General features: G+C 52.2%; 1 protein-coding gene across 2 annotated transcripts in view; it reads left to right on the top strand.

Annotated features, from left to right (window-relative positions):
* SYNJ2 (synaptojanin 2) overlaps positions 1-27336 on the top strand; it is an 80901-nt gene that overhangs the window by 29117 nt on the left and 24448 nt on the right. For both annotated transcript variants that reach the window (XM_049765317.1, XM_049765318.1), the window contains exons 4-15: positions 895-1120; positions 3416-3499; positions 11292-11353; positions 13502-13598; positions 15239-15411; positions 16728-16809; positions 17062-17211; positions 17705-17870; positions 20594-20785; positions 22638-22719; positions 23230-23370; positions 24487-24679. In XM_049765317.1, the coding sequence (XP_049621274.1) occupies positions 895-1120; positions 3416-3499; positions 11292-11353; positions 13502-13598; positions 15239-15411; positions 16728-16809; positions 17062-17211; positions 17705-17870; positions 20594-20785; positions 22638-22719; positions 23230-23370; positions 24487-24679 (1648 nt within the window). The remainder of the gene's footprint in view (positions 1-894; positions 1121-3415; positions 3500-11291; positions 11354-13501; positions 13599-15238; positions 15412-16727; positions 16810-17061; positions 17212-17704; positions 17871-20593; positions 20786-22637; positions 22720-23229; positions 23371-24486; positions 24680-27336) is intronic.

Raw genomic sequence — 27336 nt, 5'->3', positions numbered from 1 at the left:
CCTGGCAGGCACGGGACCATACGGGATGCTGGGTTTTGAACCACCATCCACCCTGGATCGGCTGTGTGCAAGGCAAACGCCCTACTATTGTGCTTTCTCTCTGGCCCCTCGTTTTTCTTTTTAAGGTGGGAAGGAGAGTTGAGGTCACATGCAGCTGTGCTCAGGAGTGACCCTAGTGGTGCTCCAGGATCATGAAGTGCCAAGATTTGAGCTTGGGTGGACCACATGCAAGGCAGGCAGACATCTTACCCCCTGGACTATCTCTCTGGCCCACAAGTGCCTCCCTCTATTTCTTGGCCTGGCAAAGGGACCATTTTGCGGGATGAAGTGAGTTTATCCAGCACTTGGTGGCCTAGATAAATATTGGATACCAGGGGTCTGCAGAGGCCTAGAGCAATCCCCAGGTTTGAGAAGAGAGACTGATACTTTGTTTTCCTCTCATTCTTTTCGTTTACTTGGCAGGCTTTGTATTGCCAACATTGTCCCATAAATTATGAATTTAATTTAAATGCACATACTACTATTTCAAATATTAGTATGATGATTTTAATCATGTGTCATTTTTTATTGTCTCATTATAAAACACGATATTTGTCACTAAAGGGACTTGGGATCCAAATTGGTTGGACCCTGCATCCAATGGTAGGGGCTACAAATGTTCCTGAACTATGATTGGCCCACACCTCACAGGTGCTCTCTCTGAATGGCTCATACTCTACAGGTAGCCTTTCCGATTGGCTGATCCTAACAGCGTGGCAGAACTCTGGAAGAGGGCCCTTTGCTGCGCCCCATATTTTAATGGCCCTGTTCTTTGTGCATATAGTCTAGGTGCCTATTGGGGTACTGGGGAGTCATGGTTGCCTGCTGCACCCTGAGCCCCGTGTCTGTTGGCAGGAATCAGCAGCTGCATGTGCCACTGAGGCAGCACCAGGTGAGCTGCGGTGACTGGCTGCTGAAGGTAGTGTGCGGGGTGGTGGCCATCCGAACGGTGTACGCTGCGCACAAGCAAGCCAAGGCCTGCCTCATCTCCCGCATCAGCTGTGAGCGCGCTGGCGCCCGTTTCCATACCCGTGGTGTCAACGATGATGGCCATGTGTCCAACTTTGTGGAGACTGAGCAGGTGGGTGAGGACCAGGGATAGGGGGCAGGGGAATGTGCGAGCAGACACAGAGGCTCCTTACACCTCCTGCAGGCAAGACCGCTCCCCATCTAATACATGATCTCTGCAGGACTCCACAGTTTCTGAGGTACACGCTTTGGTTCATACCAAGAACACTCAGAACTCTTGGGGACTCTCCAAACAGTGTCCTTTGTCTGGGACAAATCTCTCATCCTGTGACAGATGTCCTGTTGTGGAGCTTGGCCCTGACCCGTCTGGTCAAGGGCAGCCATCCCCACTCTCAGGACAGATCACGTGGAGCCAATGAATCACAATCATCCCTTCTTGAGATCAGGGTACCTTTTCTTGCCCCCCCGCCCTTGAATTGCTTTGGGTGACATGAGCACCGACCAGTAGACCCCAACTGCTGGCCCCAGAGTCAGGATTCCTTGTTAAACTGAGGTGTTCTGAGGGTTGCAGCCTCACACCTCAGGGCCCCCAGAGAGCAGTGTGGCTAGCCTACCTTGAGAGGGTGCTCTGCCTCATGCCTATCTGCTCTGCTCTTCCTTTTGGGGTCTCTGCCACTCCATAAAGGGGGCTTTTCTTCAGACTAGGTCCAGGAACCCCAACTGGCACATGGCCAGATAGACTTCCCTTATCTTACCTGTCAGAACTTGTGCTCTGCTGCTTTCCAGTCCCCTTGTCTTATTTGTTTGTTTGTTTGTTTGTTTGTTTGCTTTGGGGGCCATACCTGGCATTGTTCAGGGGTTACTCCTAGCTCTGCACTCAGGAATCACTCCTGGCAGTTCTTGGGAGACCATATTGGATGCTGGGATCAAACCCAGGTCAGCCACATGCAAGGCAAGTGCCCTTCCTATGTTCTATCACTCCAGCCCCAAGCCACTTTCTCTCTTGGATTTAATTTCTTTGTAACCCCTGTGTGCTACTTAGTGTGGCCCAAAAAACAAACAACAAATAGAAGAAAGTAGCCTTGCAGATAGGTGGGTACCTAGAATGGGACTATTTTTCTGCAAGTTTGGTGGAGCAGAAAGCATTTCTCTCCCAAGGCCAATTCATAACCCTGACCTCATTCCCTCACCCTCATTCTCAGTAAATGCCTGGCAAAGGGCTGTGGGGGCATCTTCATGGGAGCTCAGAGCAGATGTTCCTTCACTTGAGCGGGACCCTGAGCATAGGTGTTCCATTGGGAGCTGATGGTTCACTTGCTGCTGCCTCTGGTCTCATTGTCAAAAAGTCCACTGGATGTGAGCATCTGATCTCCCTGTAGCCCTTGGTCCCTGCAAGGCCAGGCAACCTGCTGTTCCTGTTTTCTCTTAGATTCTAAGAGACTTCTAAGACTTAGAAGAAAGAACAGAGAGGGATCGTGGTTCTGGGAGCAGCCAGCCCGCCTGTTCTTAACACAAAGCTGTTCCCCTGTGGAGACAAGATGACAGAACTGCTGCTTGGCAGAGCTATACCAGGCACTTGAAATCTCTCCCACTGGGCAGACGTGGTCATGCTTGTGTGATCTGAGCAGAGCATCTGACCTACATGCAGCACGGCTGTGGCAGGAGCAGGCCAGGGAGGGACGGAAAGACTGGTGGCCAGGGTAGAGTTACCCAGATAAAGGGCACAGCAGCTGATTGCTGCCACCACCCTCCCCGTGTGGGGCACAAGGCTGTCCTCTTCGTCCTCTGAAAAGTCTCTTGCGCAGCAGAGTTTGGGGGGGGGCAGCAAGTGGACAGGGTGTCGGCACATTCCAAAGGAGGGGGGTAGGTGTCGCAGCCATAGTGTTGGGAGGTTCAGAGCAGGTGCGAGGCCCCATAGGTTGCTATGGAAACCATGTGTGCTTGGGAACACCGTGGCCTAGGCCGTTGACCAAACCCAAGTTCAAGTTGAGCCTTGGCTGGGCCCACCATGGCCTTGAACCTCCCCCTTTTGCTTCTTTCCCCTCATGATCTCTATTTTGCTGGTACCCCCTGAGGAGCCTTCACCCAAATCAAAGCTCAGCGCTGGCTCTTATTCTTAGGGGGTTGAATTGTCAATCTGAGGGAGCTGATGGAGTGGACATTTCCCCACCATTGGCTGCACCCCAGAGAGGCTGGTTGGCCAGCAGTAGGGCCTTAACCCTGCCTGGGCCAGAGCAGAGGGCACAGAAGGCCAGTCCAGTGCCCGCCCTGCATCCTGCTGGTGTCAGCTCTCAGACGGCTGGATCTGGTTACTCGGCCCAGCACGGTTGGTTTCATTGAAGAATACTTTGTCTCTCTCTCTCTCTCTCTTTTTCTCTTTCTCTCTCTCCCCTCCTTCCTGGTGCAGACCATTTACATGGATGATGGGGTGTCGTCTTTTGTCCAGATCCGAGGCTCTGTTCCACTGTTTTGGGAGCAGCCAGGACTCCAGGTATGTACGTCCCTCAAGAAGCATGTTCCCTGTTACTGTTTGTCCCTCTCTTTTGTATGGCTGTGGTTCGTTTTCACCCCGTTTCTTCCATGGCTCCAATGAGGGTCTTCCTTTGCGTCCACATGTATAGAACCGTGCTGTCCTGGGCCAAAGAGTGTGAGTGTGTGTGAGTGAGTGTGTGTGTGTGAGTGTGTGTGTGTGTGTGTGTGTGAAAACCTGGAGTTTGCGTGTCCAGAACTCACAGGTGTGTGCCAAGGGCAAGCTCTGCTGAGAGACCCACACATGTGTGATTGAATAGAATCACCACAAGTTTAGACCTTGAGTTCAAGTCTGTGTGGAGAGAAGGTGGTCTTACGTGCTGTGAACCCTCCAAGCAGACTTTGAAAGGTTTTGGGAGGCCAGCTGGGGGCATGGCCGCAGCAGGAATGGGGTTTGGAGGCTCTTGTGGAGCATTTTCCCAGGATTTCTAAAAATAAACTTTATGGTCCTCAACAGGGCCCTCGGCCGAGCCAAAGGTATTGGGTCTGGCCCTTTGAAGGAATCCGTGCTGGTTCCAAGAACAAACATGGTTGGCATCTTTGTAGTTCAACACAGTGTGGGCCAGAGGGAGGGAGAGTGGGAAGGAGACTCTTTCTAAGGCCGGGAGACTCTGTCCTCCAGTCCCTGAGCTCATCTGCCAGACCTTGATTGTTCGGACTCATCTTCCTGAGAGAGACTGTGTGTGTGTGTGTGTGTGTGTGTGTGTGTGTGTGTGTGTGTGTGTGCTCGCGCACACACACGTGCGTGCATGCACATGCATATTGAGACAGAAAGCAGAGGAGAGAGAAATGAGAAATGAGAGAGGAGGAGAAAAAGAAGAGAGAGGAGAGAGAAAGGAGAGAGAGGAGAGAGAAAGGAGAGAGAGAGAAAGAGAGAGAGACAACCATGCTGCCAGCTTTAGGATTTGTCATGGCTGGGGGAGACAGAATGAGGAGAGAGAGAGGAGGGAGAGAGAGAGAGCTCATACTGCCAGCTTTAAAATTTGGCTCGGCTGGGGGAGAGAGGGGGAAATAGAATGAAAGAGAGAGAGAGAGAGAGAGAGAGAGAGAGAGAGAAAACCATGCTGCCAGCTTTAGAATTTGTCATGGCTGGGGGAGAGAGAGAATCATGCTGCCAGCTTTAAAATTTGACATGGCTGGGGGAGAGAGAGGGGGAGAGAGAATGAGAGAGAATGAGAGAGAGAGAGATAGAGAGAGAGAGAGAGAGAGAGAGAGAGAGAGAGAGAGAGAGAGAGAGAGAGAGAGAAAGAACCATGCTGCCAGCTTTAGGATTTGGCATGGCTGGGTCTGCTCCAGCCTTAGTCCTGATCCCCATGCAAAGGGCACTTTGTCTGCCCTGGCCAGGCATGGCGATGGCTAGATCGGCTCTACGGGGAGATGGAGGGCAAGTGTCACTTGGGGACTCTGACTGGAAGCGGGCAGAAGTGGAGAAGAGGTTGAAGTGTTCAGTCTCATTAAAGGGGCAGCCAGGCAGGCTGGGGAGGAACATGTTCAGTGGTCATGCTGACCGGAAGCACTTTCATTGTGGAAGACTGTCCGCTTGTAGACTCTGGTGACCTGTAGTTGACATGTAATCAACTGGCTTGGGGGGCCTGTACTTGACATGCAATTGGTCCGCCTAGATGAGCTTTGTTGGTGAGTTGCTGAGTTGTGTCCTCATTAGCACAATCTAATCCAAAGCCTTTTCCTGGATGACTAAAAACCCAGCATCCACCCACAGACCCTCCCTGTCCCTCTCCAGTCCCCCCCTGAACCCTGAACAATGGACGCTTCAGATTTGGCTTCCTGTCCCTGCCTTTGCCACTCCAGGGCACTCTAGAGGGAAGATGGAACTTGATTTCCTTTAGCTGTGTTTAGAGGGAGGAACTGCAAAAAATGGGGTGAGCAGAGCCCCAAAGAGGAGGTGCCGAGGAACTTACAGTTTGTATAAAAATGTACAAGAATTTCAGGCCCTTGGGGAAGGTCATGCTGGAGGCTGAGCACTGAGGAAAGAGTCTTGGTGACTTTGTTTTAACATTTTTCCAACTCCGGTCCCTCCTCCAGCGTGGTCTACCCCTGGGGTAAAAGGTTCTTTCTGGTGTGGCAACTGCCTGTCTTGTCTTCAGGGAGTCCTGGGTTTGAGTGCAAGGGGAAGCTTGTTTTTCAGGCTTCTGGAGGGAGGTTCTAACAATTCTTGGTCTCCTGGAGCTTCAGCCCCTGGGCTATCTTTTCTCTCATTTCTAGGAGTCACACTCCCGTATGTCCTCCCCGTCTTTAACTGTCAGTCTCCTTTGACTGTTGGGATGATTTGGGCCTTTCACCGGACAGTGTGGAAAGTGAGGGCCACAGATTCTCGACCACAGTCGTGCCCCCTTGAGGCTTCTGGTACTTCTGCAAAGGCTGTGGCTCTTTCAGAAAAAGTTTTAAACTGGAGTGTTGGGCACCAGAGAGAAAGGACAGTAGGTTGGATGTTTGCCTGGTATACAGCTGACCCAGTTTGACCCCTAGAACTGTAATTGGTCCCCCAAGCCCCACCAGGGTGTGATCGCTGAGTACAGAGCCAGGAGTAAGCCCTGAACACGTCACTATGACCTTTCAAACAAATATACAAAAGGCTGTGTGTGCATTAGTCTTGGTAGGGATTTGCTCACTTTGGGGTCCAATGCCCTCAATGCCACATAGCCCCAGAAAGTGAGCAGGGCACCGGATGCCAGGGGGAACTTAAAGAAGGGCTGCTTCATCAGCCCCACTCAGCTCCTGAGAGGAAGCAAGAATGGATTCCAATTGGTTTCCATTAGTCATAGGTTAGTAAGAGGCGCAGGAATTAGGGGGATCACTTGCTTATACACTTATGTCGCTCTACATTCTTTCGTGCTACTCCAATGAAATTATCTCCTGTAGGGCATGGGAGGCTGGGCATGGGGTCTAGCAGAGTGAACTTGAGAGGGGAGGGAGGGTCTTGCCCTCCTATTTCCATGGTGACCTCTCCCCCCCAACCCCACACCCCTGCCATCTTCCAAACTTCTGGATCCGACTGTACCTTGAGCATCTTCCCATGTAAATAGGCTTCCGGCTCTGCTTATAAATAGCCACACTGAAATTCACCCTCCACTTTGATGGCTGTCTCCGTTCGCTCGCAAGTTTATTTTTGTCTACTATTGGCCTGGTGGGGATTTTGCTCCCCTTGTCATTTGAAAACTGGCCCTCCCGCTGCTCCCTTCGCCACCAGGCCTCTCCCCGTGTCTTGCACAGGTGAGTCCGGAGTTTCCCGTGGTTGCTGCTTCCTCTGACTAAGCAGCTGGGGGAGGTATATCCCTGGGCGTATATCCCTGGGCGTGTGTCCACCTCCTCCCTGTTTACTCCTCTCCTGGATGTGCGGAACAGTGTGTGCTCCTTTGTTGGGTGGCACTTCACAGAGTTCCAAGAAGAATGTGAGTTGGCTGGTCGCCCTGCTCAGGAGTTAGTGCTGACTGTGCGTGCACTCAGGAGTCACTCCTGGCAGTGCTCAGGGGACCCTAGGAGACACCGGGGATTAAACCCAAAGTATCCACATGCGAGGCAAGTGCCATCCCTGCTGTGCTATTGCTCCGCCCCCCCCTCCCCCAGGATTCAGCCCCATTGCTCCTGTGCTTACAGCTGGCACAGGAGGAGGAAGCGGTGGTGGCAGTTGATGGTGTGGTTTGGTGCATCCTCTGACCTTTCGGGGTCCTGCTCGCCTTCTTGCCTCCCTCCTGGCCTCAGGAAGCTCTGACGTGAGAGGAAATCATCTCTGCCCAGCCTTAGTCAGGGGGACTCCCTCTTTTACTCAGAGGGAGCTGACAGCACCAAGTTAGTGTTAGGGAACAGATTTTAGGCCATGATTCCCTTGGGAAGTGGGCAGAAATGCTGATAAGGATGATTAGACACAGATAAGGATGTTCATATGGAACCAGTGGGGAGGGTGTCTGCCTTCCACATGACCAACTCTGGTTCGATACTCGGCATCCCATAGGGTTCCCTGAGCCTGCTAAAAGTGATTTCTGAGCTCAGAGCCCGGAGTAACCCCTAAGCATCACTGGGTATGGTGCCAAAACAAAAAATGGTGTTAGTCTGGAGGTGAGATGTGACTGCAGGAAGGAAGCATGGTTTTTTGCACTTGGGGGCCAGCTTCCTCAGGGACAGAGCAGAAACTTTCCTCCTTCCTTCTTCTGTCATGGTATCAGGACTAGTGTCCAGGAGGTCCTATCTCCCATCCCCCTTTGCTCCTCATAAGGCTGTTCCTTATCCTTGATGCCCTGAGTGCCTCTGGACATGTGTGCTCCTGCCTGCCAGAACCCTTCAGGAAGGAGAGGGCAGAAACTGGACTGCTGTGAAGAAGGTTAAGACTACTGTGTTGGCTCTGGGGAAGGACAGTGCTCCAGCAGTGGGGTTATCTGAGCTGCCTGAAGGAGTGACAAGTTGGCCAACAAGCCAACATTGTGACGAGCCAGCCTGGTGGACCCTGCAGTGGGAGTAGACACTGGGTATGGAGACCCCATGGTGACAGGGGTGCAGGCAAATGGGGGCTGCTAGGGTGGGTAAGCTTGGTAGCATGGACCTCATTTGAGGGGCATCAAGGTGCAAATCCCTGGCTGAGTGGGAGCTGTGACATGACACCCCTCTTTTGATGCGGAGGGGAGCTAGGCTGCCCGCATGGAGTTGGATCCTACCTCAGTGTCACAGCCTGGTTCTTTCATTATTTAACGTTGCTGTGGGAAGGGCCAGGCTGGCGACAGACAAGCTGATCCAGACAAGCAGGCAACACCAAGTGGGTGCAGGGCAGAGGGGCGGGCTGCAGGGTGTGGGCAGCTGTACCAAGCAGGGTGGAGCATCCTCAGAGTATGTCAGAGTGTTATGAGCATGGCTATTGCCCTTCTGGGGGCTCAATTGCACACTGCCAGCTTCCCAAAGTCTGCACAATGCCGAGAGGCAAAGAAGTGATGGCCAAGGGGAAGGGACAGACACTAAAACAGTTGTATGTCAGTTCCGGGGTGCAGAAGTCAACCTGGACTGCACCCTATTCTGCACATGCTCCTTGGGACCCTTAGTAGCCTCAGGACTGAGATCAACTTTGAGCAGCCCACAGTCAGGTCAGTGTCAGAGGGAACAGAGGGAACAGAGGAGGTGGCTGCAGGGGATCACCTGCATGCCCTGGACTGTACAGATGTGGGTACCCCTGCCCTGGATACCTCTGTCCTCTGTCCTCCACCCAACCCCCACCCAACCCCTCTTGGTTGCTGGCCACTGAGTGAGAGAAGATAGTGAGTGGTAGCTGCCATCTCGTGTGTGTGTGTGTGTGTGTGTGTGTGTGTGTGTGTGTGTGACTACATCCATGTAGTCATGGCAGCTAATGCTCCCATGGCACTGTCACAGTCTCACAGTGGAGCCCAGGAAACAACCTGTAGTGACTCTTGACCTGCCACTTGAGTAGGAGTGAGTGTGGGAGATGGGTTGTGTCCCCAGTGTCCTCTCTGTGCCTGGTGGCCACCCTCCACCTAGTGGGGTCATCTTCTGAGTCGTATATCTATGGCTGGCCATCTCCCCTGCTGTGACTCTGGGTCGGATGATTGGCGTAGGAGCAGCTGTGCCATATTCGCCCCTATGGGCTGCCCAGGAATTTCTTGGTCGTGTTCATCACATGGCTGTTACAATATGATTAATTTAAACCACAGTCAGGTGTGAGCCACCAGTGGTGCACACCAGTGTCAGTGTGTAAAACGAAATGTTCCTTGTTGTGGGGCTTACTTGTATTTGATTGTGATGTGCTTTGGGGTTCCAGAGCCTGAGTCAGAATCCTGCCCTATTGGTGCCCTGTTCTTCCTGAGGTGTCTATGTCCGGAGCTCACACTGCCCACATGCCCACCCTCAGTACTGGTGGTGATTTCCTGGAGGCAACCTTGGTGAGCTTCTGGTCATTCCCACCATTAGTGATTTTCCTTGGCATGTTCTGAGTTCTCACCAGATGCTACAAGACCGTGTCCCATGCCACATCCATCTTCCCCTGAGGTGGAAGGTCATGGTACTATGTGATGGTTGTGAAGAGGTGATTGTACACAACTCTCCAGACTGGATATTTATAAGGAAGAGCCTTCCATTTTTCCCTGTTCACCCTCACACCATCTACCCATGTACCTCTCTACTTTCCTCACCTCTATTCATCCACCACCCATTTATCTATCTTCTCCCATCCACCTCTTCATCCACCCACCAACTCATCCATTCATCCATCCATCCACCCACCCATTCACCAATCCATTGATTCATCAATCATCCTTCCATTCAACCATCCATCTACCCATCAATCATCTGCCCACACTTTCATCTATCCACCTACTCATCCATCCATTCACCAATCCACTCATCCATCCATTCACCCACCCACCCATACACTTATCTATCCATCCTCCCTCCCACCCACCTATCCAGCCATCCATTCATCCATCCATACACCTATCATCCATCCATATACCTATCATTCATAACATCCAACCATCTATCCATCTATTTGTACATTCATCTGTGCATCCCTTTATCCTTCAACTCATCTCCCCATCCATCTCTTCAGCCATCTGTCCTTACATCCCACCATCCTTTTTTTTTTACCAATTCACTCATGTGTTCACCCACCCATCCACCCACCCACCCATTTATTTATCTGTTCATTTGTACATCATCCATCCATCCACCATCCACACCCTTCCATCTCTACACCCACCCAAGTTCTACACCCACCAGGTTCTCATCTGAATAACTTCATAGATTCCTTTTGTGTCCATGTGCAGGGGACTTTCAAGTAGTGCTCAAAGAGCTTGGGGGCCATTCCTAATGACATTTGGCCAAGTGTGCTTGACTTACCCAGGTCTAGTGGTGCCAAGAGAAGAACTGGAGGCCCAGTACCTGCAGGATACGCACTGCAGCTCTCTGAGCCCTCTGCCTGGCCCTCAAGGGTTCCTATTTTATTCCTTAGGTTATTAACCACTGTTCTCTGTATATAACTCAGTGTTCAAATTGTCCCAGATTTGTCTAAAGAAACTGCTTCGGGCTTTTTCCAATAACAATGTGAAGATATATATTGGCCGGGCAGTGGCGCTAGAGGTAAGGTGCCTGCCTTGTCTGCGCTAGCCTTGGACGGACCACGGTTCGATCCCCCTGCGTCCCATATGGTCCCCCAAGCCAGGAGCAACTTCTGAGTGCATAGCCAGGAGTAACCCCTGAGCATTACCGGGTGTGGCCCAAAAACCAAAAAAAAAAATATATATATATATACATATACATATACATATATATAACATAGATATATATATGTGTGTATATATATATTTTTTCTGAACATCCACTGTTAAATAGGTCATTCTAAATGATAAAGCACATCCCATTACAGACTGCAGACAATATTGGTTGCAGGCAGCTCCATTCTTGTGGCCACTTTGGTCCCTGAAGCTGTGGAGGACATGGGGCAGCGTTGTCTCTTCCTACAGCTGTCTAGGCCACCCCACACCCTAAAAAAGCTGGAGGCATTGCCTTGGTGTCCCGATTACCCCCAGAGGTTTCTAGTCCCTGTACTGTTGCAGCTACAGGTCAAGGCTGAGGTTAGGTTGGTCTGTCAAAGGTGAACCTTAGCTCAAAATTGTGTCTTATGGAGCTGTGTGTGGGCCCTGGTGGCCAGGCGTGGCTAGGTGGGGAAGGGTATCAGAGTATCAGGGTGCCACAGCTCTTGAAGCAGGAGTGATTTCCTGTGTCTCTTCTCTTGATTGCAGGTTGGTTCCCATCATCTGAGACTCAACCGCGGCTTGGAAGCCAACGCCCCTGCTTTTGACAGGTAGGAGCTTCTGACTTCCTGAAACTGTGTGAAAACAGAGTTCCCAGACTCCTCTGGTTCTTTCTGCAGAAGGGTTTCTGAAAGGTGGGACTCAGGGGAGACTCCCAAGCAAGTGCTCAGGAGGTTTAGGTTTAAAGTAGTGTAATTGGTGGCCATCCAGGCCCTCATTCCGTGCTGGGTGAGGTTGTGGTACTGCCTGGGGTCTGTGGTACTGGGAGCCTCCTGCACTGCTCCCAGGAAAGCTATAGGGACCATGTGGTTCCAGAAATCTAGCCCTTCCTGTCCCCCCTCTAGCCTGCACTGTCATTCTTGTAACTTAAATAAAGGAAGCAGATGCCTCCTCATGCCAGTCTGTTCCTCTTTGTTAAGAGGCATCATTGCTGTGGTTGGGGAGGGTCATGCCAGCAAGGGGTTTCTGGTGACAGGAAGGCAAGTGTCCTTCTTGTCCCCTGGCCCAGATACTCAGAGCTGAGCTCACTGCCAAGAAACAGCATGATGGGGTGGCCGTGGGGCTGCAATGTGCATCTCATCCTTCACCACCAAATCAGTGATGGACTCCCCTCTCAGACTGTGCATTAGGTGTCAGTGCTGGGGTGCTGCTTACAGGGGCCCCATCTACCAACCTGAGACTCAGAGCTAAACCAGTTCCCAGCAGGCCACAAGGCCTCCAACATCTGTCCAATCCACGGGGATCCCAGGAGCAACTGTCAGGAACCCCCTCCGGCAGGACCTTCATGCCAAGGAGGCAGCCAGAAGTGTTCCCCTGAGCACCACAGCTGAGAAACCCCGACTGAGCTTAGTTGTTACCCATGATCCATGTTCTCTGAGCAATGCTGCCTTTCAGCAGGACACTTATTTCTCTGATTGAGCTAACAATGATTCTTTTCTGGGACCTGATTGATAGTACAGCGGGGAGGGAGTTTGTCTTGCATTCAATCCTTGGGATCCCATATGGTCCCTTAAGCCTGCCAGGAATAATTCCTGAATGCAAAACCTGATGGGTGTGGCTCAAAAAACTGAAAGAAAGGTGGGAAGAAGGTTATTTGGCAATAATTAGCTATTTAGGGGCGGAGAGATAGCATGGAGGTTGGGCGTTTGTCTTGCATGCAGAAGGATGGGTGGTTCGAATACTGGCATCCCATCTGGTCCCTTGAGACTGCCAGGAGCGATTTCTTAGCAGAGAGCCAGGAGTGACCCTTGAGCGCTGCCGGGTGTGACTCAAAATCCAAAATAAAATAAAAACTATTTTAAAGTATTTCTTTTATAAGGATGGGAGAGTATCTAACCCAGGCCCCTCTCAATCACCATAAAGGGTCCCCTGGGCACCACCAGAAGTAACACTAAGCACAGTTGGGTGTGGCCCCAAATTTCCCTTTAAAAACAGTGAATTTCTTGTATAAAGGACAAGTGTCCATTGTGGAGATGGGGAAGCTATACGCATGTTTGGGAGAGAGTTCTAGTCAGTCAGAGAGCCCGGCCCTTTCTCAGCAGGCTTTCTCTCCATTTAGGCACAAATAGTGCAGCACTTGAGTCCAGAGTGATAGCACAGTGAGGAGGGCATATACTTTGCATGTGCTCAACCCAGGTTCAATCCATAGCCTGCCAGGAGTGATTTCTGAGGACAAAGACGTAAGTAGCCTCTGGACACTGCTGGGTGTGGACCAAAAACTAAAAAAACGGAAATAAATTTTGCAGCATTGAACTGGGCTTTCACATCTGCACTTTTTTTTTTTTTTCACATCCTTTCCCCATCCCCATCTATCTTTACCAAGAAAAGTATAAGTGCCCCTGGGTCAGTGCTGACCAGTCTCTGACAGAGAACGTCCTCAGGCCAGGGCTTTGCTCGACCTTCTCCTTTGAGCTCAGAGTCTGTAGATCCTGAAAGGAAGGTGCCAGGCAACATCGAGATGAATTTCGAGGTGTTCCCGTGGCCTTCTAAGGACGTTTGGTGACACCTTCTAGACAGTCCGCTATAGCCTGTGAGGCGCTTGAGATAGCATTTTCCTTTAGACAGATGGACACTGCTTTTCCACAGACAGACAGAACTTTGTTTCCTGACAGACAGTGCAGTGGGTGCACCTTCCTCAGATCTGGGGGCTGGGTCCAGCTCTGGCCGTGGTGTCAGCATGTGGCCCTGCTCCCTAACAGGCACATGGTACTTCTGAAGGAGCAGTATGGGAAGCAAGTGGTCGTGAACCTGCTAGGGAGCAGAGGCGGTGAAGAGGTCCTCAACAGAGCCTTCAAGGTAAGGCCCTGCCCCCCCATCTTATCCATCTTCATCTTCTCCACTGCAAGTGCAGGGAGATTGCAGGGACGTAGGTAGCTGGTAATAGGGGGCGCTGCATTGGGGGTGTTTTCCCCACTGGCCTTCAAGTGTAGAATGTGGGGCCTCCTGTGTATGAATCATGATTGAGAGGATTGGCTTCAGGAAACCAAGTGTCCCATGTCCAGCTCTCCTCGGGCACTGGGGTCCCAGGACACCTAGCCCCAAGCTTTCAGATGGACACACATATCCACAGCCTGCACACACACAGAAATAATGTGCACATAGAGACACTCATGTGTATACACAACACATGGACTGAAACAAAACTCTGTACTCACAAACAACATGTGCGCATGCACAACACACATGTAGGTATACACAGAGCACACACAGGGAGACAGTACAGGCTGGTATGTGGCTCCCAGGTCCAACCCCACACTCTGTAGAGTTCTCTCAAGCTCTGTCAGGAGTGAGCACAGAGCCAGGAGTAAGCCCTGAGCACTGCCAGGTGAGGCCAAAGAGAAAGAGAGGAAGGAAAAGTCACAGGCTCAGAGCAGAGACTTCTTGCTCCAGCAAGCAAGTGGGGTTCACTTGGCCAGACCTGCTTTTCCTGTTTGGTTTGTTGCTACGAGCAACCAGCCGGGGGAAGTGTCTCCCTCCCACCCACCTTGGCAACTATGCTGGCAGCTTATTTTAAGGAAGATTCTAGAATAAAATCACCCAGGGATGTCTTCCCTGTGTGCCTGAGTTAATGGGGACACTGTGGCCTCAGCTTTTTCATCCACGGGGTGGACCTGGGAGCAGGAGGGCTGGAACCAGCTGAGGTCCTCAGGCAGTGGGCATCCAGCAGGAGGAGGAGCGGGAGTGGGGCGAGGCCCTGCCTTCGCTATAGGCTGCACCTTCATCCGCTCTGACAATTTCCTGTGGGCAGTGTGGGTGGTGGCTGGCCCCAGGCAAGGGCATGCTGCTCCCAGGGTGCACAGTGCGTCCTCCCAGCCTCTAAGTCTGACTGGAGCACGAGGATGGGTACTCCCGGTTCCTGAGGTGATCAGCATAGGTCCACTCCCCATCCCTGCCCCACCAGGATATCAGGTGAGAGTGAGCAGGGCAGTCTGAGGGTCCCCCCTGGAAACACCCCACTGCCTGGCACCTTCTTGCTCATGTGCCAGGCCCAGACCCAAGGACAGTGTCTACCCTGAGCTGAGCCAGCTGCACCTCCCACTTGCCTGCACCCAGACTTGCAGGTCGCTGGCTTGTAGGTGAAACGCTGAGCATTTGCTCTGGCAATGGTGTCTGGTTTATGAGCTGTGCGTTGTGATGCTGTCCTGGGCCTGGGCTGGGGACACTTGGTGCCTGAAGAACAGCGCTGAGACTCCTACAGGGGTCATGTTCCTCAGGGCTATGGGCTACGGTACCTGCTCACAATGCTCAAGGCTCTGTGCCCCACACTTCTGTTCCTCGCCTTCCTCTCAGAGCTCACCCAGAACTCTGTGCCCTGGATGTTGAAGGCAAGCTGGGGGCTGTCCCCTGCCCTAGCCAGCCTCTCTCCAGCCCGGCACCAGCATTGGGGCCTGGTCCTCCTGCCTGCGCACTGCCACCCTCTGCTTGTTCCTTTGCAGAAGCTGCTCTGGGCTTCCTGCCACTGTGGTGACACGCCTATGATCAACTTTGACCTGCACCAGTTCGCCAAAGGCGGGAAGCTCGAGAAGCTGGAGAACCTGCTGCGGCCCCAGCTCCAGCTGCACTACCAGGACTTTGGCGTATTTGCCCAGGGTGCGCATGTGAGCCCGTGGTGAGTGCCCCTCACCCTCACCCTTGCATACTGCCTGGTTCTCTAGGGGCTTAGTGAGGTTTGGGGTGCTGGGGGTAGAAAGCTATCTACTGGGCCCGGAGAGATAGCACAGCGGCGTTTGCCTTGCAAGCAGCCAATCCAGGACCAAAGGTGGTTGGTTCGAATCCCGGTGTCCCATATGGTACCCCGTGCCTGCCAGGAGCTATTTCTGAGCAGACAGCCAGGAGTAAAACCTGAGCATCGCCGGGTGTGGCCCAAAAACCAAAAAAAAAAAAAAAAAAAGAAAGTTATCTACTAATGCAGCTTGTTGTTAAAAGCCTACTGAATGCTTTTCTGGCACTTTCTGTGGAAGGGTCCCTGAGTTGTGGGGCACAGTAGGCCTGAGACTCAGCCCCTCAGAGCAGAGGGAAGGAGCGCCACACCCAGGACCTCCCATCGGTCATGGTGTTGACAGACTGTCTGCTCACTCCCCCCAGTCGTCGGCGTCTTGGGGCTCATGTCAGCCCTCACTGATGGATGACAGCTCTGAGGAGGTCTTGATTTCCCTTCCCAGAAGAGGGGAGTAGAGATGTGCCAGTTCTCCTTGCAAGCTACTGGGCACCCCCAATTTTCTCTCCTTATGCATTCGGTGATGAGACTGCTGTTTAACATGTTGGTGTTAGTACGCACCACTAGTGGCTCACACTTGACTATCCTGTGGATGGCATGTACTACTAGTGGCTCACACTTGAATGCCCATGGATGGCATTCGTACCACTAGTGGCTCACACTTGGATGTCCTGTGAGTGGCAGGTACCACCAGTAGCTCATGTTGACTGTCCTGTGGATGGCGTGTGGATCATGATATCCCATTGGACAAACTGCCAACACAAGTGGTCCTTGTTGCCAGTAGTTCACTTGACCTTGAGTGCTTGAGTTTAGAGCACTTATTCATGGGGACACCAAGTGGCAAGAAACACAAAGGGTAGTGTCAGCGCAATGTTGAAATGGTTGCATGGGGGTGTGTGTCAAGGTTTGATCCTCAGCACCAAGCACCCCAACTCTCCTAGCACTCCAGTGTGACCACTGCACCTCAATCCCCAGAGTGGCTAGTGAGTGCTGGAGCCACACAGTGAACATGGGAATGCCCCCACACATCACAGGAATGCCCCCACACATCACAGGAATGCCCTGCACAGAACATGGGACACCCCACACCGAATACAGTGATGCCAACAGGGGCCTGGTATTCAGGGCACACCGTCGCTCAGTGAGCCATGAGGCATGCAGAGAGGCTCTTGCCTCTGCGCCAGCTAAGAGTTCTGTCCTTCCCCCAGTTTTCAAAAGGGCACCCTGCGTGTCAACTGCCTCGACTGCCTGGACCGGACCAACACGGTGCAGAGCTTCATTGCCCTCGAGGTATGTCAGCCCAGACACTCCTGAAGTGACCAGGAACTTTCTCTGGGGAGAACCCAGGCAGCCTCCTCTCCTTGCGTGCAGCCATGTGTGCTGTGATGTCTGTGCCCCCACCCACTACAAGGGGAAACGCTTACCAGCCCTTGGTGGTGGGATATAGGGCCAAGGTGGAAGGACGAGAATGGGGGAGTTCTTGACTACTTGGGCTGGGCAGGAGCCCTGCTGACCTGTGACCTGTTGTTTCTGCTGCCTCAGGTTCTGCACCTGCAGCTAGAGAGCCTGGGACTGAATTCAAAGCCCATTGCAGAACGCTTTGTGGAGTCCTTCAGAGCCATGTGGTCCCTGAACGGGCACAGCTTGAGCAAGATGTTCACGGGCAGCCGGGCCCTGGAGGGGAAGGCCAAGGTGGGTTCAGACCAAAGAAGGGGACATGGTATGGTGGGCGTGACCTATGGTACGGATGCGTGGGGCCTGGTGTGGGTGTGTCTGGTCATGGCTGAGTATGGAATTAGACAAGGTATGATCAAATGGACATTTTCTGGGTCTGGGCATTGCCAGGGTATGGCCATGGTGTGATGGATGATGGTCTGATGCATGTGGCCGAATACAGGAGTGGCCAAGGTATGATGTGGTCAGGTGTGGGCATGGCCAAGATGTGATCTATTGGACATTTGGTAGGTGTGAGTGTGGCCAAAGGGTGATCCAATGAACATGTCTTGTGGCCAGGTGTGGGCATGGCCAGGACATGCATAGTCTGTTGTGTGTGGGCGCAGCCAGGGTGTTAGTCTGATGGGCATGGCCAATTATGGACCAGTAGGTGTGGCTGGTGTGATTTGTGGGTGTGGTCTTATGGTGGAAAGTATTGGGGCATCCACACTTCCTGGACTACCTCCTACAGGTGGGCAAGCTGAAGGACGGGGCCCGCTCTATGTCACGCACCATCCAATCCAACTTCTTCGACGGGGTGAAGCAGGAAGCCATCAAGCTGCTGCTGGTGGGGGACGTGTGCCCAGAGGATGCAGCCGACAAGGGCAGGATGCTTCTGGACAATGCGGCGCTGCTGGGTGAGGGGATGCCCCAGTGTGTGTCTGAGCCCATCATCCCCACCTGCCCATCTACCGGTTTTGCCTTTGCCCGCCAGCCCACCTCCACCCTTCTGCAGCTTTGGCTCTGTCTCCCACCATAGCTGGCTGAGCTTATGGGCTTGCAACTTGTTTGGATCTAGGGGGTGGTAAGGTGAGACAAAGTGAGGTGTCTCCCTCCACCCCCAGGTGCAGGAGGAGGATGGGGCCAGAGGCAGAGGGCAGGAGGAAAGCGCTATCCCTTTTGTTGGCTTTCTGGATTGGGGGGAATTGGGTCAGTGATCTGGGATCTCCTGGTTGGAATAATTCCTGGGACCCCAGGTCTCTGGAGTGGGTGCTTGGTGCTTGGCATGTAGCCCTGGGCTACACTGTGTTCAGCTGAGCGGCCAGCAGACAACTCTGTGATGAGTTTGCTTCCTGAGGGTCACTCAGCTCAGCCCTGTGACTCTTGGAACAGTGACAGCTCCCTCCCTCCGCTCTCCCCACAGTGCTCAGGCAATAGTCCCTCTCCTTCTCCTCCATAGCCATGCTCTGGTTGTCTGGGACAACTCCTGGCAGTATTAGCTCTGAGCTGGGCTGGGGACGGAAGATAAGAGGAGGGACAGGATGCCTTCTCTGTGCTCAGCCTCTCCTTGTTCTTTATTAGCTCTTCAGACCCTGCCTTGGGCTTGGCTTTATTACATAAGTATAGTCAATTGATGTGCTGATGTTGGGCTGTTAAACTCCACTGTCAGCCTGTCATATCCCGTTCCCAGAGGCCTCCTATATAGTTTTCTTCCTAGGAGTTGCCAAGAGTCTGGGTACCAGAAATGAGGCTAGGCCATAGATATAGTTTGCTTGGTATTATTTTGGGGCTGAACCAGAGTGCTCAGACTCTGGCCTCAAGGAGTCACTCCTGGAATCACACAGCCTCATGCAAGGCAGGTGCCCTCGTCCCTGTGTGTGCTCCAGCCCTGGGGAAATAGTCTCATAGCCACTGTTTCACAGTGGGAGCATTTCAGGTTGTTTTTCTTTCAATTAAAAAAATTTTAGGGGGCCAGAGAGATAGCATGGAGGTAAGGTGTTTGCCTTGCATGCAGAAGAACAGTGGTTTGAATCCCGGCATCCCATATGGTCCTCCCAGCCCGCCAGGAGCGATTTCTGAGCATAGAGCCAGGAGCACTGCTGAGCACCCCTGAGCACTGCTGGGTGTGATCCAAAAAACAAAAAACAAAAAAACATTTTAGGGGTGCAGCACTAGGGTGTTTGCTTTGCATGCAGCCAACCCAGGTTTGATTCCTGGCATCTTATTTAGTTTCCTGACTTGCCAGGAGTGATTTCTGAGTTGAGAGCCAGGAATAACCTCTGATTGCTGCTGGGTGTGACCCCAACCTCCCCCCAAAAAACCCAAACATTTATTTTTATTATAACACCATGATTTACCATGTTGTTTATAATACAGTTGTTTTAGACATTCAGTGTTTAGATATCAATGCCACCACCAGGTGACCTTTCCTTCACCAGTGTCCCCAATCTCCCACCCACAATCACTCTAGCTTGCCCCCCTTGCAGGCACAAACAAATTGACTTCATATTGTTTGTTAAAACACAACGGCAAATGGAAATATCAAAACTTAGATCACTCGGAGCTAAAGCAATAGCACAGTGGCTAAAGAGCTGCACATGGCCTATTTGGGTGATCCCTAGCACCCCATTAGGCCCCTAAGCCTGTCAAGAGTCATTTCTGAGAACAGAACCAGGACTAACATAAGCACTGCTAGGTGTGGCTCAAAAACTAGAATAAAAAAGCCTTAGGTCACTAAGGGTCAAGTTGTAAAATTAGTATACCTCTCAACAGCGTTACAGAAGTCAGCATTTGAGGATTTACTTAACTGTGATTGGTGCCAGTTGAACCTTCAGTGCTATTGGTTAGGCTCATGAGCTTGGTAGATTCCTATGGAACTTCCCCATCAGATTTCCTGAGATCCTTCTGGGCTGGCCATTATGAAAATATTGAGGCCTCTGCAGCTGCATGTGGCTGTGCAGTCCAGGATTTATCTAGATCTGGAACAAATTTGGTGGCTTGATAGGATGATAACAGGTTGATAAGGTTGAGTTGTAGAGCTGGGTCATTTCAATAGGAGAGTGTCAGGTGTGACTGTGGGTCCAAGCAGAAAAGGGGATCTGCTTCCATTTATTCTGAGAAAGCTCCCAAGTTTTCAGCCTGTATCATCATTCTCTTTGGGGCCATTTTTCTGCTGGGAAGATGGCAGTTGTGGGCGGAGGCTTCTGGTTATTCCGGTATCAGGGTGTAGGTGTAGGTGGGAGGAAGAGGGACTTGACTTATTTTTATTTTTGTTTCTTGAGCCATATCTGGCTGTGTTCAGGGCTCACTCCTGGAGGGGCTCTAGTGGGACCATGAGGGAAATTGAGCCTGGTCTGGCCACAGGCATGGCAGTGGTGTCTTCCCAGTCCCTCATTTTGTGTTTTATCGAGCCAGCAAGGGAGGGAGGTTGTACTAGAACCATCAGGTCCCCCTGCTGCCTCGGGGCAGTTTGACAATGTGACCTGCCTCGCAGGGCTCTGATGAGGAGGATCCCAATGGGTCTGGGCCTGAGCTTTATGGTTATGGGATGCTCAGCTTCTGCATCTCTGCTGGTTTGTCAACTGCAGTGCACAGGTGGAGGAGGTTTGCCATCCTCCTCCCTTTCTGCATCTCCCCTCAGTGACCCCCCGCATCCTGAAGGCCATGTCGGAGCGCCAGGCGGAGTTCACCCATTGCAGGCGTGTACGTGTGGCCATGGGCACATGGAATGTGAATGGTGGGAAGCAGTTCCGGAGCAACCTGCTGGGCACGGCTGAGCTAGCCGAATGGCTGCTGGATGTGCCTGTGCTGGAGGGGGGGCCCGAGTCTCAGGGTGAGTCTCTCCAGTCTCTTATCCCCGTTGTCCTTGTGCTGATCAGGGTCTCTTGGCTGCTGGGTGCACTTGGCCCCCGAGGTCCTGTTTCTGCAGGAAACTACTGCCTGGCTGCAGTGCAACCAGGGGTCCCTCACCTGGGGTGTATTCCCATACACTGGCTTTGCACTGGGACCCCACATGCTGTCGTGGAGCTGGAGTTCCCAAATGGCACAATAAACACAAGTGGCTCCAGGCATCCAACTTGAGGTCTTGTGTGAGCCAGGCCATGAGCTTTGGACCAGACAAGACTTGTGCTACTTGGCTTGCTCCTTAGAATGTTTGGGAAGTGTCAGGCTCTAACTTTAACATACCTGGAAATCAGTTGGGAACGTCCCTTGGAGATAGGCTGGTTTTGGCTCACTTTGTGCCTACTTATTGTGGTAGGACACTGTGGGGACACTGAGTCCAGCCCACCTGAGGACACAGAGTCCAGTCCACTGACTTTGTGTGTCTGTAGTGCCTGTTTCTGATACCCCCCAGGCCTGTGGTGCCAAGAACATCAGTATAGCCTTGGCTGAAGAAACTCCCCCTTTGGGGTTCCCACAGTGAGGGTCCTCACTGGGCTGCAGAAAGTGGGGCGCTTCTGCAGGGCTTGATGGCATTGGGGGTCTCCACTGGATGAACGTGATTGTGGCCAGAGTGCCTCAGAGAGAAGCTGCTACTGTTTTTTTTTTCTTTTTCATTTTTTTTATTGTGATCAATGTGAATCACAAGTCTTTCACAGTTATATTTAAGGTACATAGTGACAGTGAATTAGGGCCATTCCCACCACTAGTGTTGTCCTCCCTCCAGCCCTGCTCCCAGCATGCATTCCCATACCTCCTTCCACAGGTCCCCTTGTATATAGCTTATTGTAGATTGGGTATCTTGATTCAGTTGTTGTTGACTTTGGGTTTGGTGTTTAGGTCTGATCATTTTTTATTTCCACTCAGTGTTCATATGACTGTTTGCTTCTAGAATCATTCACGTTTTTTCTCCCTCAATTTATGTTTTAATTTTTGTTTTTCTTAAAAAACAAGAAGCTGGAGCAATAGCAGAGTGGAAAAAATGCTTATCTTACACACAGCTGACCCAGGTTCAAACTGGCATCTCATATGGTTCCCCAAGCCTGCCAAGAGTGAGCCCTGAGCATTACTGGGTGTGCCCCCCCCAGCAAAAGAACAAGAGTGGGTTGGAGGCTCTAACTAGAAGGCAGGACCACAGGTCTTGCAAATACATGACCCAAGTTCAACTCCCAGCAAGGCATGATAGTCCCTCCATATTCCTGGGGATAGCACAAGCGTCCCACTGCACTTCAGGAAAGAAGCGGGGGCCTCTGACTTCCTCAGAGGTTAGAAGCAGAAAGTCTGCTCTGCTTATCCAGTTGGAATGTTCAGGCAGCTAGTGTCGGGGTGTTGGGGCTCAAGAAGGTAGGGGCCAGGCAGAGTGAGTCCTCCCACAACCCCTCCCTGCAGGAGTCTCTGCTCTGACTCCTAAGCACTGCCCTCTGTGGCAGAGTCTGAGTCTATAGGCCAGCCTGGGCTTACCCTGGAAAGGGCTTGAGGATGCAACTTGAGGATGAAATGGGGTGCCCCAGTGCCTCAAAGGGTCTGGTTGGGTAAGGGACACGATGTGGAATTTTCCAGAAGGGGAGAAGGGGAGTGGCTGGCGGGGAGGCTGTGGTGTCTGATTCAGGTTCTGTGCCTCCTCCAGATGGCAACCCTCATCTGGACAGGTCTGTGATGTGGAGAGGAAGTGGGAGTGGGTGGAGCAGCCTCTGTCCCTCCAGGCCCCTGGAACTGAGTACCCCCTCTTCTGCTCTCTCCCCCAGATGATGACAGCCCTGCTGACATATTTGCAGTGGGCTTCGAGGAAATGGTGGAGCTGAGTGCGGGAAATATTGTCAACGCCAGGTAAGCGGCTAGGTGGGGAACGGGGGCATCTGCGGGGCACAAGTGGGGACATGAACCCTTCCTCCTCAGTATCCTGGACCCCTGGGTGCCTCAAACCCACCCCAAGAAAGCAGTGCAGGGAGAGACCAGGGCCTGGGCATGGGTAAGAAATGGTGGCGGGAGAGTCTCTCCAACCTATCAGCTCCTCCCCTCTCTCACTGGGCCACACCTGATGATGCTCAGGGGTTACTTTTGGCTCCGCACTCAGGAATTGCTCCTAGCAGGGCTTAGGGAACCCTATGGGATTCCAGGGATCCAACCTGGGCTGGTTGCATGCAAGGCAATAAACACCTTCCCCGCTGTGCTATGGGTCTGGCCCCAGTGCAGCATTTCTGAACCCAGCCCACAGTGCTCAGGAGGGACACGGCAGCCAGAAACAGACCCACTGTCCTTTGGGGGGATAAGGGGGGATGAGGTGTAGGGGGTTGTCTCCAGCTGATTGTCAGTAGCATCTGCCCCCTTGCTTTGCAGCACCACCAACCGGAAGATGTGGGGCGAGCAGCTCCAGAAAGCCATTTCCCGAGCTCATAGATACATTCTCCTGACCTCAGCACAGCTGGTGGGCGTCTGTCTTTACATCTTTGTTCGGCCCTACCACGTGCCTTTCATCAGGTGAGGACTGTGCTTTCGAGCCTCGGTTCTATCCTGCATGTGTGTATTGTATGTTTACATGCGTCTAAGTGTGTGGATGTGTGACATGTGTTGCATGCGTGTTTATGCCTGCATTGTATATGTCTTGTATGAGTGCATGTGTGTGCTTGTGTGATTTATGCACACATGTGAATTGGGAGTGAGACTATATGCATGCACACGCACACATGTTGTCCTGGAGCGCCCCTTTCCTCAGCCCGAGCCATGGCCTTCTTCCCTATGCTCATGCTCCCTGGTTCTCTTTCCCACTGTCTTGCCCTGGTGTTGGCCAGCAGCTCTGAGGAGGCACCGAGCAGGCTCTCGGCCTCTCTTAGAAGACTGCCTTCCCTCCGGAGACACTGCGTGGACCTGAGACCTCTTTGAGGGGACCCTGACAACCTCTCAAAGAGGATACTGAGCAGGCTCACGGCCTCTCTGAGAGGGAACCAGACTAATTCCCTTACAAGCTCGCAGATGAACTCGTGGTTGGTCAGGGGATAGGACCACTCTGTGCTCGGTCCCCTCAGGCTCACCAGACTTGTTGTATGTTGCTCCTGGGGTCTGTCCAGAGAGAGCCAGCATGGGTGGAGGTCAGAGTGTGGGACTCTTAGCTGTGTCCCCAACTACTGGCCTGATGCCTGTGTGAATGTTGCTGGCTTCTTCCGAGTGCTCTGAGCCTCTCTGACTTTATGACCATGGCACTACCCACCACCTGCCCAGCACGGATACCTGGAGGTTTTGTTTTTTCATGTGCCTTGGACCTGGTGGGCTCCTGGCTTTGCAGGAAAGTCCCATGGAGGAGTCCTGGGAGGTTTCTGTTCTGCTCTGAGGGGTTGAGGTATAGGGATGCCCATCACTCACATCCCCAGGACCTCGGTCAGGTACATCTGCCTGGATAGAACATTCTCAAACCTTCTGCCATTTGGCAGCCTCAGGGATGAAATTGAGTGGAAGGGGGTCCCTGGTCTTCGTGGTTCAGCCACTAGAGGCCCGAGTCACCAGGGAGAGGTCTCAGGATCCCTGCTGGACCACTTGGAACCAACTGGCCTGTGCTTGTCCCTGGTAGCCACTGACAAGCAAGTGGCTTCTCTTTTGCAGGGAGGTGGCGATCGACACAGTGAAGACGGGCATGGGCGGAAAGGCTGGTAACAAGGGTGCCGTGGGCATCCGCTTCCAGTTCCACTGCACCAGCTTCTGTTTCATCTGTAGCCACCTGACGGCCGGCCAGTCCCAGGTGAAGGAACGCAACGAGGACTACCGAGAGATCACGCAGAAGCTCAGCTTCCCCATGGTGAGCCCTTGGCCCTCTGCTGCTGGGGATGGGGTGTGCTGTGGGCAGAGACAGGAGGACGGGCTTGGCTTCTGGCTGGTCATGGGAACTCTGGGCCTCAGATGTGCAACTTCCATTGGGAGCCGGAGAAAGTGTCCCTCGGGACCTGGTGGGGACCCCACATCCTCTTCTAGGGCTCTCCCTGCTGCTCTCTCAGGCCTTTCTCCAAGCTAAACAGCGTGCACCTTGTGCTCACCCAGCCCTGCTACATCTTTGTCCTTGCTGGGGTTTCTCTGTCTTCCAGAAGGGGGTGCTTTCCACTGTTCATGGGGTACTATGTCTCCTGGCTTCATTTTCCATCACCGGCCCTTTGTCACAGCTGCCCTGTCAGGATCCTCACAGCAACAATACACGGAGCAAGGGACACAGCACTAGGCTGAGACATCCAACTTGGAATATTAAGGGCCACCCCTAATCCTTAGTTTTATTTTATTACTTTTGGCTGTGCCAGTGATGCTCAGACTCTGACACAGGAATCACTCCTGGTGGGGTCGGGGGCTATATGGGGTGCTGGGGATCAAAACCCAAGTCACCTGGGTTGGCTATGTACAAGGCAAGTGCCCTCCGTGCTGCATCGCCGCTCCAGCCAGTGCATCTCTGCTTTGTCCGAGTGAAGTGCTTGAAATTTCAAACTCTCTAGGTTTCCTTGGGATCCAGTCTTCACATGTGGGTTAGATTCTAGCTCACAATCGAATCCCATTTTCAAAGTTGGGGCATTAGATTAGAGGTTAGGGGCACATTGCACACACCAGGGTTCCACTGCTGGGTCAGTGGCCCCTGACAGTGCAGCTTGGTTAACTGACGATGGCAGAGAGCAGCACGGGGTGAATCTGGGGTGCTGAACATGGCTTGTGAGGAAAAAGGAAAAATTCACCCTCCTGGGCTCCTGCCGGCGGCTTCTTTTGGGCCAGCCTGTCGGTGACCTGCGTCCTGTCGCCATCTAGTGGTAGCATGCAGTCAGCGCATTTTCTGTTGAGAACCTTCCAGTGCTGAGATGAGAGTCCTCCTTCCCCAGAGCCTGCTCTGACCCCTGCACACACACAGGCACTGTTTCCCTGCAAAGAGGTTAACTCCAGCCTTTATGACGTCACATTCTGCCTGTCTGAGGTCACAGGGTCTCAAGCAAGATTCCCAATGGACGTTTTATTTTTGGGGGGGTGGCCACACCCAACGATGCTCAAGGGTTACTCCTGGATCTGTGCTCAAAAATCACTCCTGGTAAGGCGTTTGCCTTTCATGGAGAAGGTCATTGGCTCGAATCCGGCATCCCATATGGTCCCCCGAGCCTGCCAGCTGGAGCCAGGAGTAACCCCTGAGCGCTGCCGCCGGGTGTGACCCCAAAAACAAAAAACAAAACAAAACAAAAATCACTCCTGGAAGGCTCAGGGGACCATATGGGATGCCAGGGATCAAATCCAGGTCAGCTGCGTGAATGCAAATGCCCTAACTCACTGTGCTATTACTCCAGTTCTATTTGGGCATTTTATTTTATTTTATTTATCTTTGGTTTTGGGGTGTGGGGTTACTCCTGGCTCTGCTCAGAAATCACTTTCCCTGGCAGGCTCGGGGGACCATATGGGACACCGGGATTCGAACCACTGTTAGTCCTGTGTTGGTTGTGTGCAAGACAAACGCCTTACTGCTATTCTTTGGCTCCAGCCCCCTTGGGCATTTTATTTTTTTATTGATTACATTTATCTATTTATTTTGGTGTGGGGGCCACAACTGGCAGTGATCAGGGGTTACTTTCAGCTCTGTGATCAGAAATTGCTCCTGGCTGGCTCAGGGGACCACATGGTATGCCGGGAATCAAACCCTGGTCCATCTGGGGTTGGACACATGCAAGGCAAACGTCCTACCATTGTGCTATTGCTCTAGCTTCTGTCTGGGCATTTTAAACCCTCTAGACAAAGAGCCTTTTGCTTCACCAACAAATCATGTAACCTTTGTCCTTCTCATTTATTTCTGAGTGGGGAGGGGGTACTCCCAAGCAAGGCTCAGGGGTCCAAGGGCACTCCTGGTGATCATCTGACCAGCCAGCCTGGGAAGTTCTCTGCTCTGGCAGCCCAGCCATGGAACACTCCTCAGAGGACCCAGTGATGCTCAGGGGCATACCTGGCATTGCTGGTGGCAATGAGTTTCTGGAGAACCAAGCTCAAAGCCTTGCATTTATATCAACCTCTGACCCCTGGGCTCTCTCTTCACCTGAGTAGTTCTTAGTTTCTTGGATCAAAGCAAAAAAGAACTAGCTGCATTGGAAATTTTGTGGTTTATCATTTTTCTGGACTCTGTAGGGTGTTTTGCGGGTTCTGTTTCTCCCTGAACTTAGAGAACATCATTGTCTATTTCACTCCAAGATGGGATTTTGAAATCACTTGATGCACATTTGAAGTGAACCTAAAGTCCTTTTTAAAGTTTATGACAATCTTTTTTTCTCTCACAGAAATATTGAGAGGACCTATATATTAAGACCCTGTACCATGCTCACCAGAGCTTGTCCCTGGCAACAGGTGACTAAATGAAAAAAAAAAAATTAGGATGAAACAGGGCCAGAGAGATAGTATAATGGGTAAGGTGTTGGCCTTGCCTGTGGCTGGCCCCAGGGTTGACCCCTAACA

This window comes from Suncus etruscus, chromosome 18 (assembly GCF_024139225.1).
Source record: "Suncus etruscus isolate mSunEtr1 chromosome 18, mSunEtr1.pri.cur, whole genome shotgun sequence".
Lineage (NCBI taxonomy): Eukaryota > Metazoa > Chordata > Mammalia > Eulipotyphla > Soricidae > Suncus > Suncus etruscus.
This window is presented reverse-complemented; position numbering and strand designations above follow the sequence as displayed.